At 40.5% G+C, this 13,550-nt stretch overlaps 2 protein-coding genes across 2 annotated transcripts in view; one reads left to right on the forward strand and one right to left on the reverse strand.

The window, feature by feature from the left end:
* The window catches only part of dlgap2a (discs, large (Drosophila) homolog-associated protein 2a), a gene marked incomplete in the record, with an annotated part of 152,544 nt that extends 149,256 nt beyond the window's left edge, over nucleotides 1-3,288 (reverse strand). The window contains 1 exon segment of the mRNA XM_032501308.1: nucleotides 2,734-3,288. Coding sequence (XP_032357199.1) covers nucleotides 2,734-2,751 — 18 coding nt within the window.
* Nucleotides 3,289-3,430: 142 nt separating this feature from the next.
* erich1 (glutamate rich 1) lies at nucleotides 3,431-13,550 on the forward strand. Its single transcript, XM_032501309.1, has 6 exons — nucleotides 3,431-3,762; nucleotides 4,440-4,580; nucleotides 4,737-4,883; nucleotides 8,680-9,057; nucleotides 11,015-11,206; nucleotides 13,291-13,550. The coding sequence occupies exons 1-6, from the start codon at nucleotides 3,744-3,746 to the stop codon at nucleotides 13,389-13,391; spliced, it is 978 nt and encodes a 325-aa protein (XP_032357200.1). The 5' UTR covers nucleotides 3,431-3,743; the 3' UTR covers nucleotides 13,392-13,550.

The following is a 13,550-nucleotide window of genomic DNA, read 5'->3' on the forward strand; positions in this document are numbered from 1 at the left end:
TTTATAAATCTGGATCCCATCCAGCCCCTACATTCCCTCTGCATCCCTCTCCGGAAGCCAAACTATTACAGATGTGGGGGGAGGAGAGGGGCATTCATCAGAGAATGAATAGAGACATAAAACCGAGACAGAAGAAATAAGGTGAATAAGATGCATGTGCAGGTAAGAGAAAGTATTAAAATGAGAGTGAAGAAGGATAAGAAGAATAGGACATGAAGTAAAAAACCTGAAACACATTGGTCACGTTGAGTGGATGAAAAAGAAAAGAGCCTGCTGCTGAATATTTGAAGATGTACTTTTAGTCGGACTTGTCTACATTCACCTCTGCTGCTCTTCCCCCATAGACCAAAATGACATCGCCACACACATAAATGTAGGATTTCAAGTTTTCTATGCATCTTCAAACAGATTATGAGAGCCTTATCATGTCACTGCCAGGTAGGCAGAATTCACACAACCTTCCCATTGACAACTCTGTGATTGTCTGTGTGTGTGGGCATGTGTGTTTGCATACAAGCAATCTGACAGCAGCATTGGAAATAACCTGAAACGAGCTGCCTTCAATTCCAAAGTGCTTCTGAGGGGAAATTATGTCCAGTTAGTTTATTTTGTCCTTTATTCTTTGTACACTCTCTTCTTTTTAAGTGACTGGTAGAATGAGTAAATATTTCTTTTATTTAAGATTATTTTTGGGGCATTTAAGGCCTTTAATTCCACTGGACAGATGAAGACAAGAAAGGGGAGAGAGAAGGGGAACGACATGCAGCAAAGGGCCACAGGTCGGAGTCAAACCGGCGGCCGCTGCGTCGAGGAGTAACCTTGTATACAGGTGCGCCTGCTCCACCAACTGAGCTAAACCAGCCACGAGTAAAGACTTCTTGTATGAATAATCAGGCTTTCATTAAAAGTCTGGTTTAAAGCAGAGGGAGTGATGTGGATGAGGTGAAAGGTGGAGCCCCCCTAAAGCTGGTAAGTGACAAGTAATTTTTTTTTCAGTCCCATAAGGACTTACAGAGGTGACATGTATGTCCCCTTGTCCACCTGTTCATCCACAGGTTCCCTCTCTCTTCGGTTTACACAAACTACATATGCATATTACACAAGCACACCAACGCAATACACACAAAGATACTGTCAATTACCCTCCTTATTGATTAAAAGTAATTGTGTTTGCTACTGACTGCTTGCTGCCACTACCGCTGCTCTATAGCACTTCTCGCCACCTGCATAATTAAATGAACATTGGACACTTTTCTCTGACCCGAAATAAAACATGCTTGTTACTATGGCAGAAAATGCAGTTTCTATGTATGAATGAACTACTGTGCAGTGCATCCTTAGGTTCAGAGACTAAGGAGTGAAAAAGGTTCATCACTTTAACATCAATGTTTCACCCAAGCAGCTGTGCCATTGAAGAAAGGCTTGCTGACCACTACTTTCTATAAATAAAGATTTTTTGTTTTCTCGAGCAGGGTAGTTGTACAACATCCAGGACAATCTTGGTAAAACTTCTATCTGCGAGGGCAAAACAGCAATAACCCCATTGAACTTCTAAAGAATTGCATTGAATATGGTTTCCTATTTTTAGAACGTCTGTGATTATAATGTGTGACTATGTGAGTGCTGGCAGCCAGCACTTTGTCACTCACAGTGCGTGCTGAGTACTGTGGATTTGCGGCGGATTCGGCGGCAGTGCTGAAGCAGGCATTCTATACAACTTCCTTTCTTTTTGTGTCGCTCAATCATGGGAATCGATCGGAGCTGAAACATCAATACTGGCAACTGCCATGAATCTTAAACAACACAATGTGTCAGTGTACAACTGACAGTGATGACAAGCTTTTTACACAAACAGGTGGATAACTTTTTCTAATCTTGCAATATCCTCAACAACAGCAGAGGCTTGATTCATCTACTAGTAATTGCCCATACCCAGGTGTAAAAGTCTCACTACTTGAAAAATCAGAAGGCTGGTGGGAATTGTGCATATGCTGTTCAATGCCTTGTTTACTGCAAGGCATTATGTAACATGTTTACACAGGTCTGTGTAGTTCTTTGATTCTGACAAAACCTACGCCTCATCCAGTGCCTTCTCCTTTCATTAAGCTCTATGGAGCCCCACTCTCATTGAAGATTACCGGCGCTGGGTTTGGGCTCGTCAGATATATATTCAGTGAAGCTCATACACCCACAGAGACTACAGTCAACACGGTATACAGTTCAACGTGACAAACTGACGTAACATCCATTTGAGAAGTTAGCCTTGTACTAAGAGGGCTTTTTTCTGCCTGAAATGCTCCTCATCCAAGCTTCCTCCACTGGGATGAATGTAAGTGCAGGAATGACAGTTGTGAGGCAGATCAGAGGAGTGGTGAACAAAATTCATGTGCATGCAAAAGTGATGCAAAAAAAAGCATCATATTTTGTTTATTGTGATCTCTGGCATAATGCGTTTGATTGGTTTGTATTAATATAGTTTAAATAACTATGGAGAGGCATTACAATGTTATAAATTTAAAAAAAAGCCAAAAGTCCAAGAGTCTGACTACCATGCCCAATTAAGACAATTGTATCAGACTATTAAACACTTAATTTTTAAACACCCAGTTTTCACAACTGCATGCATTTTCTCATTTACTGTGAAATGATTATATACGATTTTTGAATCCTGCATGTTATATTTTTGAAGTTAAATATGTTATCAATGATTAATTAGAGAGAGGGGGGCTTTACCTTCTTCAGAGCTGACATCCTAGGTGGATCCTCCTCCTGCAAAGCCCGTTCACATGCTGAGGTCCCAAGCCAAGTTTTGAGGGTGCGCAAATCCTAACTCAGCCCGGTGCTGATGCTGAGCCATGAGGTGCCTACTTAGTATTCTCATCTCGCTTCCACCCCGTCCTACAGCCGTCTCAGTGTGCGCACGCCCCAAACCGCTGTTATTACAGGATTCAGACACATGGGGAGCTCTAGTCTGATGCATAGCACTCATCACGATTCATGAAAGAAAGTTGACAATATGAACTGTCTACATAAACAAATTGGACTTGATTGTTGTGGCAGGGACACACGCATGCGAGGGATTTAAGATCATTTTCGAAGTACACTGAATCACATTTTATTCGTCTTTCATTTAATATTACAGAAGCAATTTGCCTCGGAAAAATGTAATGTCAGTATGTGTTTTTCTTCAAAGTGAACAGGCAGTTCCAAAAATGCTATGATATTCTGTATATTAACCAAACAAGGCTGCTTCATATGCCGATTTGAAGAATGGATTTTACAGATTAAAACAATGTAATGATGAATTATGTACAGGGTACTTATCCTTTCTGACAACTAAGGTTACATTAAATTGACATTAGTTTGAATGTGAATCGGCGCGATTACACCAGGCGAGGTTACTATCCAGGCAGTGTTACCAGGCACTCTGTGCCTTGTGCGGAGAGCAGCTAAAGGAGTCCGAGCATTATTGCACTTTGATGAGCGTAGCTGGCTTGCTTTTTAGTATTGTTTAAGTATAGTTAATTAGCTCTAGATATTCCTTAAGCTATTTTAAAACGGAACGTTACATAGCGCATTCATTACACTGACGTGTTAAACCGCTGTAATGAAGCGAGCTAATTTCAAAAGCTAGCAGGCTGGTTAGCTAACTCCGCTAGTTTGCGAGCATATCAACTAGCTATAGCCACATGTTGCACTAAAGTATCCGTCCTCGTCGCCTCTACGAAGATTTAAATGTCAATATGGCACGTAGGAAAGAAGGTAAGCATCATCAGCTGCGTCGACAACAATATTCATCTCGTACAAAAACTCAAGACTGTTGTATGCAACTAAAGTTAGCTAGCGAAAGTAGCGAGCTAGCAGCTTTTAGTCTCGCGTTCTGTGGGTTGTAGCTAGCTATGTTGTAAACAAATGCACGTGTTCAACTTTCGGATTTTAGTTAACTTTACAGTTAGCTTGTGTTCGCACTGCGCTCCGAGACCGATGTACCGTCATTGTAATGTGTCAGCAGCAGATTACGTTAAATTTATACGACAACTTTTCAATTTCGCGTTCAGGTTAAACTTGGTTTCTGGTTATATCTGACAGACTGATGTTGCTAACTTGTAGCCAGTATTTATTAACGCTATTTAAACGTGCTGCCTCACGGCTTATATTATCACCATATTATATAACTAGTAGTGGTAGTAGTAATGCATATAGTGACTATGCAAATAGCCCATCAAGCAGCACCAATTATAATGTTGTGCTCAATCAAAAATCATATCAAAAATACGTTTGATCACTGGTATGTAGCCCACACTATATTTGATTTGCATTGTTAAAATGTTAGGTTTTCACGTTAGGTTTAAGATTAATAGTATTATATTTGACAATTACAATGTATCAGATTAACAAGTTGGTATGTCTGATTTTGTTTTTTTTCTTGTGTCACTAAGTATTTCAATCAAAAGTGCTCCAGAGGCTTTACCCTGCAGCTCCCAAACGGGAGAAGGAACCCTGCCCACCATGCATTGTAGATGTCTTATCCAGAAAAAACAATGTGAAAAGAAAAGCCTCTCAACAGGACACTGTCATTGGTGAGATCATTTTCAACAGTTTAACTCGCTGCTTACAAAAGTACTTTTATAATACACACATTCACATACCAACACACCAAACATGCAGAATTGCTACCACCCTACTGATGACAATTGGAGTTTATAACTTTCTTTTATTTGGCATGTCTGTCTCAGGAGATGCAGGGACGACACAGAGTACAGCCAATCAGGTCAGGCGGGTGTACACAGTTCTGCCTCCTCCTGCAGATTACAAGACAGATTCAGAGAAATCTGTCACACTCCCGCAGATAGAAAGCATAAATAGCGCTGAGGACCCAGCTGGTAAGACAACCATGATCTTACATTTATGGACTTGTGCTGTGCACCATAAAGCTAGGAGAGATTTATTGCATGGGGTCAATCCAGGTTGGCTCTGTCATGTATTAAAGTCACTATTCTTGATTGTCTCTGCCACTCAAGGGAAGCAAACAGTGGTAATCAAGTGTGTTTCTGAACAGAGGAAAACTTGAATGCAGCACAGATGGTGTTTGAGCCTGGGTGTTTTTCACTTTGATCTGTCTATTGTGTAAACTCATTCAACTTATTCACGCTGCAGTTGATAAGCAACATTCAAAGACTGATTATTTTGTCTGTGCTCCATCTGCACTTCTCTTGTCATGATGCAGACTGTAATGAGAGTTCTGGCTCATTACATGTATATCTGTACGCATCATCTTCCTTAATGCAGACCTCAATCCACCTGACAGGCTTTTGCTGTACCTCACTGAAATAGAAGAGATTTGTTGGCTGAGGCAGCGCAGCCCACTAAAAATGAGCATTAACTTTGATTAATTGCACTCGTCTGCCAAACAGCTCCTTAATTGAACTCATTTTTGATTTAGCGGGCTCTGAGCCCTGATGGAAATTGCAATCCAAAGTCCTGTTTAAGGGCAGCTTGGGTCTATCAATATAATAAAATAGGATCAGTGACTAGTTGATGTGATATAGTATTGATAATAGTGAATAAGACAACCTCTTTGGTCATTTTAAATTACCAGATATATCTCCACACTGTGTTTACACAATTCCAGTTCAGTCTGAACTTATAGTCTTAGACAGTAAGATTTGGAAACATAAGTCATCTTAAAGCTGCTTCCATAGTTATGTGCTGTTGTAGGGTTTATTCAGTTCAAAAATTGGCTCTGGTCAATTATTTTTATGGGCAGATTCTGTGTTATCCTAATACTGCGGTGGCTATCCTTTGGCTACCAGGGGAAACACTTTTTCTAGACTAACAAAGTGTGCACTACTGTCTTTAAGTTATCATACCAAGGCATACTATGTACTCCCTATCTGTGTTTTTCGCAATTCTTTTGTATCTACTGTATGACAGGAAGTCCATTTGGGCTTGAAGTAATTATCTGTTCCTCTGTGCTGAGCTATTGTTTAATTGATGTGACATCATTTGGTTTATGTTTAATATATCACAAAAAGGCAGAATTAGTCAATTTCACTATTTCATATTTGTAAATGCTCTGGTATATATGGGAGTTAATTTTCCCTTTTGCTTCATTGATTCTGATATAGACGAGTCTTGTATGTGATTTTTGTTTGCCTTTCACTACAATCCATAATATAATAAATTGAGCAGTGGCTCTCTCTTGAGTTGCTTAACAGCATTGGTTACACTGCCACTGCATTAAGGCCGTTTTTATGCTTCTGCATCAATGGCGTACCCCCACACACCCATCTGTGGCTACGCTGTAGCCTGACGTGCACCTCTACATGTAACTACATGTCGCGGCGACGCACGTCTCTTGGCCCTGGCTTGGTAGCGTTGCATTTCCCCTGACTCATTTCCTGGTTCTCCTTCTCCATAAATAACATGACATCAAGGAGAGCGTTAACGTCTCACCTTGATCCAAAAGCACAAGGGAGACACTTTGTTTCTCTCACTATTACTCGAGAGTGAGTACTCGGTCCTAAACTAATTTCTGTCACACTCTCACTTCTCCCTCTACAACACACTACCCCCACACACACAAACGCTGCCTCGATGCACACACCAAGGCACAAGCACGAAAGCTCTGCGGGGAACTTCCACAGAAGCATAAAAAAGCCTTTAGTGTGAACCAAGAATTGTATGGGAGCTGTTGACCTCTCGGTGCCTCTTGAGATGTTAGGCAGAGTGAGGTGTAGCCAGGTCGAGAGGGAGCTGCTCGGCCAGCAAGAGCTCCATTTCTGTATGGGCTCTAGTCATTCAGTTTAAGATTTATGTACTAATACATACCAGACAGAAGAGAGATTTGACACAGATACCATTTTTTTTATCCAGGAAACCAACTGAAAAAATGACAGCGAAAGAAATCTAACAGCCAAACTGAAATAGAACTGCAGGAGCTTCAATTTTGATTTCCATAAAGTAGGAGGAATGTGTGCCAAGACAAGCTAATGCAGAACCTCAGTGTTGGCCCAGTTTTTATTTCAACTTTCTTCAGAGGTTCTGGATTAATAATAAGGGAAATTGTTTAAAGCAGAATGGGAGATGTATATCCATTGTACATAATAATTGCAGAAACAATTAAAAAGACTGAATAGATGATTGTCACTGCTATTCTGTAACCAGACACATAACATCTTCTTTACTTTAATCACCTTTAGTCTTAAGTTTGTTCCATGTGAGGCCAAGATCCCGCAAGTTTTCTTTTCAATCAGTAACCACACCAGCTGATTGTGCTGATTAGAATGCAATCAGCTAAATGTATCTAATTAGTGGAATCATCTGGTGCAGTGATTGACTGGAGGGAAACCTGCTCTCTCTTAGCCCCTAGATTTATACAACCTACGCTTAGCTCTCACTTCTTATTTGTAACCTTTATTCAACTGGGGGTGGAAACTAATTGAGATTAAAAATCTCTTTTTTAAGAGTGTCCTGGCCAAGACAAGCAGCAGTACAACTACACATACACCCAAACACAAAGAACATACAAATATAAAACAGGAAATATTTTCAAGTCAACAACAAATATAAATATATCAGACAAAACAGCTACACCCGGACGTGTCTGCCTCCAATTTAATTAACATCCTCTTAAAAGCGGCCAATGCGACCAGCTCATTAAGTTTCATGGATTTCTGCACCTCGTTCCAAGTAGAGGGTTAGCAGCAAACTTAAACAGCTTTTTCACCAGTTCAGTTCTAACCTTTGAAACAGACAGAAGGAAAACATCCTGGGAACGAAGATTTTGAGTCCCAGTACTATTTACACTGATATTAGTTAGAAGGTAGGATGGAAGTAGACCTAAAATAGCCTTCTATATGAGGATAGGCCAGTGGTTCAGTCTACGTGTTGACAGAGGAGGCCATCCAACACGTTCATACAGTTCCCAATGATGAGTGGGGCCTTTAGAACCAGTGATGAACTTCATAGCTCCATGGTAAACAGTGTACAGCATGTAAACTTTATTTTCAGTGCCACATTATCGGACATATCCCACCCACTTCCAATATGTGACACAGAATCTGTTTTATGAAGAATGTGAACACAAGAATCTAATATTTATAGTTCTGACTTTACTAGTAGGTGTGTGTGTGTGTGTGTGTGTGTGTGATAATGCATTCATTAAGTTTAACAATGTTTTTAAAGTGCCCTGCCACACAAGACTGTTTTTACTTACATTTTTTTAAATATGTCCATAAGTGTTTGTGTTATGTTGTTAATGTGAAAATGAACTGCTACCTCCTGTCAGCTCTAGTCACTAAAAAGAAATAAGCAGAGAAATCAGGCCAATTACAAAAGCTGGTCAGTCTGACGTCATGTTGCCTGAGCTCATTCCTTTTCATGAGCTCACCTAGTTGTGCTGGGTAAAGGATGCTGATAGCTAGGCTCTCATTGGCTAGCTGTTAGCCAATCAGAGTCAAGCAGCTTAGCTCATTGAATATTAATTGATAACTGGCATAAATCTAGATGAGTCTTCTTGCAGGCTTTCTATACCACACTAGAATGGCTTGAGACAAGGTAACAAGGCACTTTTTCTACAAAAAAATGTTATTCCATGGTAGAACCACAAAGCAATGAAATATGTGTGGCAGGGCACCTTTTAAACTAATCAAGGGTTTATGATCTTGTTGCCCACAGAGGAAAGCGTCCATGATAGCAACGAGGAACTAGACCAAGATAAAGAGGAAGTAGAACATAAAAGAAAAAGGAGGAGAAGGAAAAGGAAACTAACCTTCCATCAAGACTCTGGGAAAGATGGAGCAGCTCCACTGAACAACACTGTAGATGAGGGAGGAGAGCGCATTAACAAGAACAAGAAGAGGAAGTTGAAGAAGAAACGGCACAAAGAGAAGCTGCTCTCTATGGGTCTGATTCCCCAGGCCGCTGCCCTGGAGTTCACATACCGAAAGGATGAGGGGGGGAAGGAGGAGGAGGAAGAGGAGGAGGATAATAAGAAGAGAGTTGCTGAGGTGTCAGACTTCCTCAGGACTACAATGGAAATCTATATGTCAGATTGTAAGTATTGAGCAGAGCAGTGCTTGCCTTTTTGGATCAGCTAGTTTCTTACGTTCTCTGTGCTGAATCTTGTTGCCATTGCTACAGCTTGTGCTCCTTAAATGTCAATATTTGGAAATCTAACACCCTGCCAAGCAATAGTTTTACTTCTGATTTATTTGGGTATTTGATTCACACATCTGATGGCTTTTGCAAATGTAGTTTACAAACACACAATTCAATTTTGCAAAATGCTGGAAGCATGTTAATAAAAATGTTTTTTGACAGAATTCACTGCTCTTGCACGTCTGCCACAGCGCATCTGCACTTTTTTGAGATGTGATATGACAGGGATTTAAACAGAATAGTCAAAAACATAGTATCAGTAATTGGATTGAATTGTAAAAGCTAAAATAGCAGAACCATTAGAATAAACTAGATAGAGAAACCTAAGTGTGTGAGCTTTTTTTTTTAGTTGCCAGATGCGCCTACATCTGAGCTCCGACTAGTAACAATCGTCAAAAGCTTTGATTTATTTAACATTTATTTTAAATTAAACCAAGCCAAGATAGCCCACTATTACAAATTCTACAATGCTTCAGATATTATAAAAGTTACAATTAAATTGTGTTTAAAGGACATTTGCCCACTCTTTTTTGAATGTCTATCAGTGTTGAAGGTAAATGTAGTCATTTGAAGCAACACATTCCTCAGTGTGTGCCAAACTGACCGAGGAAGCTTAGTTCTCCAGCTCCCGGAGCCGTGCCGGCACAGCCTACATGTCAAGAACGCATTAAGCACAAGCTATTGATGCCCGTCCAAAACATAGCGTAGCGAGTTACAAGTTTTGCCTATACTAATGCAGATTGTTAAAAAAAAACTTGCCAAACCAGCATGAACCAAGACAGCAACAACGCTTTATTATTTTCACATTGGCAGCGTATTATAGCTTCACTACTTCTGTTTTAACATTTTAAAATAAAAGCCCAACCTAAATTCACTCAGCATTTTGTCAATTTGCAACTCAACAAAATAGCTTACAATAGCATTATGTGAAGAAAAATAAAATAAAAATACGCACTTGTCATCTGTCATCTTGGCCCTGTTCTGTAGTTCTTCCTTGGTTCTGTAGTTCTTCCTTGTCTCCAATTTTCACGTCACTGGATGCGTAATGAGACACAATATTTTTTTCGGCCAATATAGCACGCACTAAGGAATTTATTGCTTCAATCGACTTTATTTACCATCAACACTTATGTTGACGGAATGATTTTCAAAATTGCCTGAACCTTTGTTAGTTGGTCTCATTAGAGGCTTTTAAAGTAATCTTAAATTACATGGAGGCATGCACATCTGGCTGTAAATTTTTTGGCTGATTGATCTGTTTGATATCAGATGTGGATAACTTCTGACAAACATTGATAAATATTTTGATATTTTATGATCCGGTAATTTATAATGTATTTTCATTGTGAATTGTTATGTTTTATGTCTTCAACTCTGTTAATTGTGTTGCCGCCTGTCTTGGCCAGGACACTCTTGTAATTTAAATTACTCTATTCCTGGTTAACTAATGATTCAATAAAACAATTGCAGCAGACTGACGATACAAAATTCAGCCAACCTGGTGTAGTGAAGATTAGGCCATGAAAGCTCCTGTGACCTTGGTACCTGGTAGAACAGCCTTTTATAAATGAGCAAGACTAATAATAAATGGCGAGACTGCACAGACGTGAGGTTTACCCAGAATGGCTTTGTAAACAATTGTGATGTCACTGAGTCTAGCCAGTTAAGTGTAGCCAGGGCAACGGTTATACAAGTAAAATATGAAATGATTAAACAACTGTTGCTGTAAATTGGGTGCATTTCTTCAAGGTACATGTCTGGTTTTGTGAGCTCCAGTTGGATTACACTACTCTAATGGTCAATCAAATACTAAATTAACAGTGCACCTCTCACTTCTGCCGTGCTCCTCCAGCCTCGTTGCGTGTAGACAAGCTTCCCCTGTCCGGGACAGTGAATGACCTTCTGAGCAGCATAACCCCCGGAAGGCATTCCACCTCTGTCCTGAAGCAGCTGTACAGTCTCAAGGCCTTTGTTCAGCAACAGGAGACAGACAAACTGGAAAAGGCACTGGAGGAGCTCCACAACACTTCTCCTATGTCTGCAGGTCAGTAATGCATCCAACAATTAAAATTGAGGGAGTTAGTTATTAAAAGTCATGAAAGGTTACATCACATGAAAATGCTGCTCCATGCTTTTTACATGCATTCATCCCTGTCCATACTGGCCTCTTCTTGCTGGGATCTGCCCCAGGCACTTAAAGGTCCCATGATATGGTGTTCTTTAGATGCTTTTATATAGACCTTAGTGGTCCCCTAATACCGTATCTGATGTCTCTCTCCCAAAATTCAGCCTTGTTGCAGAATTAAAGCCACTAAAGCCAGTCCAATGAACTTTCCTCAGTATGTGCCATTTCTGAGTCTGTAGCTTTTTAGGAGGACAGGGGAGGGGGGGGGGCAAGGTGGATGGTTGGGGTGTGCCCTTGACCAACTACCACTTTGCTCGTCTGAAAGCCATGATGTCTCTCTCTCATAGGTGCGCCAAATTCTCTGGGCGGGCAAAGCAGAGAAAGGGGAAGTAATCTTGCCCCCTATGACTTCACAAGGGGAAAGATCCCAGCTTGGCCTATCTGAGCTTTAATTTTCTCAAAGGCAGAGCAGGATACCCAGGGTTTGGTTTACACCTATTGCCATTTCTAGCCACTGGGGGACCATAGACAGGCTGGGGGAGCGCATATTAATGTTAAAAAACCTCAATGTGAAATTTTCATGCCATGGGACCTTTTAATTGACCTGTCCCTACAGGCATGCCTATGTCTATCTGTGCTTGCCTTCTGTTCATTGTGCCCTTCCATTGATATTTCGTTTTTGCTTGCCCTTACTTGCCTTCATCAGCCTTTACTTGTAAGTACCTGTCCGTATTTGCAAAACTAGAGCAGACCTTATCCATCCTCTACCTCACACACAGGTGACCTCCACTTTGAGCTAACTAACATGTTTCAACTTGCTCATCTTGCGTTTTAGTCTTTTAAAAGCCAAAACAACCTGAGTCCCACGACACCTGTTTTTCACCTGTGCATGTGTTTGTGCGTTTGCATGTGTTTGTGCGTTTGCATGTTTGGCTAGCAGGCTGGCTGCATAATAGGATCAGCAGGGACTTTGCTGCTGTCACACACACAAGTGTATATATGTTTGAGAAATAGAGGGAGAGGTAGAGCGAGAGAGGCCAGCCAGGAGATTCAGGCCACTGCCGTATTGGTGGTCAAAAAAACGCTGCTTGCCTCCACCTGTTCCTGTCGCCAAGACAACACCATGTAGGAAAAAAGTTGCTATTTTGCAAGCAGAGCCCACAATACAGCCTGCCTTAGTTATGCCTATCCTCTCCATGCACCTGCTCCACAGCTGCCTAAAAGCTTTTCTAACCCCCCTTCCCACCGCCTCACATTGTATGAGTCATGCTTCGATTTACTATTTTTAAATGCCGCTGTTTTTACATCCAAGTGCACCAGCAGATTGAATCAGAGCAGAATTCCTTGTGAATAAATCTTTCTAGTTTGAAAAGATTTACCTTCACTTTACTGATCTTTGCTATGTTAGCATTTTAGGTGAAGACACTGGCATTCTTGCTGTTCATTCTTGACATTTATGAATCGCTGCAGTGTGTCAATTTGAAATGATTTGACATCTTTGATTAACACCAACCTTGTTAAAGCAGCATTCTGTATTCTAAAGTAACCCACTGCCATGCTGGAGCTAATCCATGTACTTTGTGGAGAGGTGTGCCTCAAGTGAGTTCACTAACGCTCTCCTCGCTCTATCTCCGCTTGCAGTGGCAATCCATTGCAGCAGATTTCCTTTGAGCATATTTTACTGCACCCTGGAGTTCCACTCATGAATGACATTGGCTTGACTGCTCCTCTTTTATACTGATCATTTTATAGATTCACTAAATTTAATTTTAACTTTTCAAGAGTAAGTTAAAGAAAGATTCTATCTTGGATGATAGACAGACGGGTTGAATGTCTACATGCAGAGATGTAGGGAGTACATTTGAACACTGGCTGGGGATTTTGATTTATTATGCTGAAAATAGAACAGCAAATAAGTTTCTTTGGTGAAAACACTGACTACTCTTCTGGTATTGTGTTGTCAGCTGTAACTGAAATGTTGCTCTCTGTCTCTTTGTTTTTAGAGGAAACCACTGCGGTCGTTTCACTGTTCCAATACTGGATCACAGACATTCTTCCCATGCAAGGAGACAAGAAGACAGAGCTTTCTACAACGCACCCATGAGACAGTGAGTCACACTGAAGCAGAGACTCTACTGAAGGATCATTTCTGCTGTACTCCATCACTTTAGAATGTTCTATTTATATACCACATTTCATGATGTTAGACTTTATATGATGCTGCATAAAATATTTGTATTATTAAATATGTTTTTCTATTTGA

The sequence above is a fragment of the Etheostoma spectabile genome, chromosome 20, assembly GCF_008692095.1.
Source record: "Etheostoma spectabile isolate EspeVRDwgs_2016 chromosome 20, UIUC_Espe_1.0, whole genome shotgun sequence".
Lineage (NCBI taxonomy): Eukaryota > Metazoa > Chordata > Actinopteri > Perciformes > Percidae > Etheostoma > Etheostoma spectabile.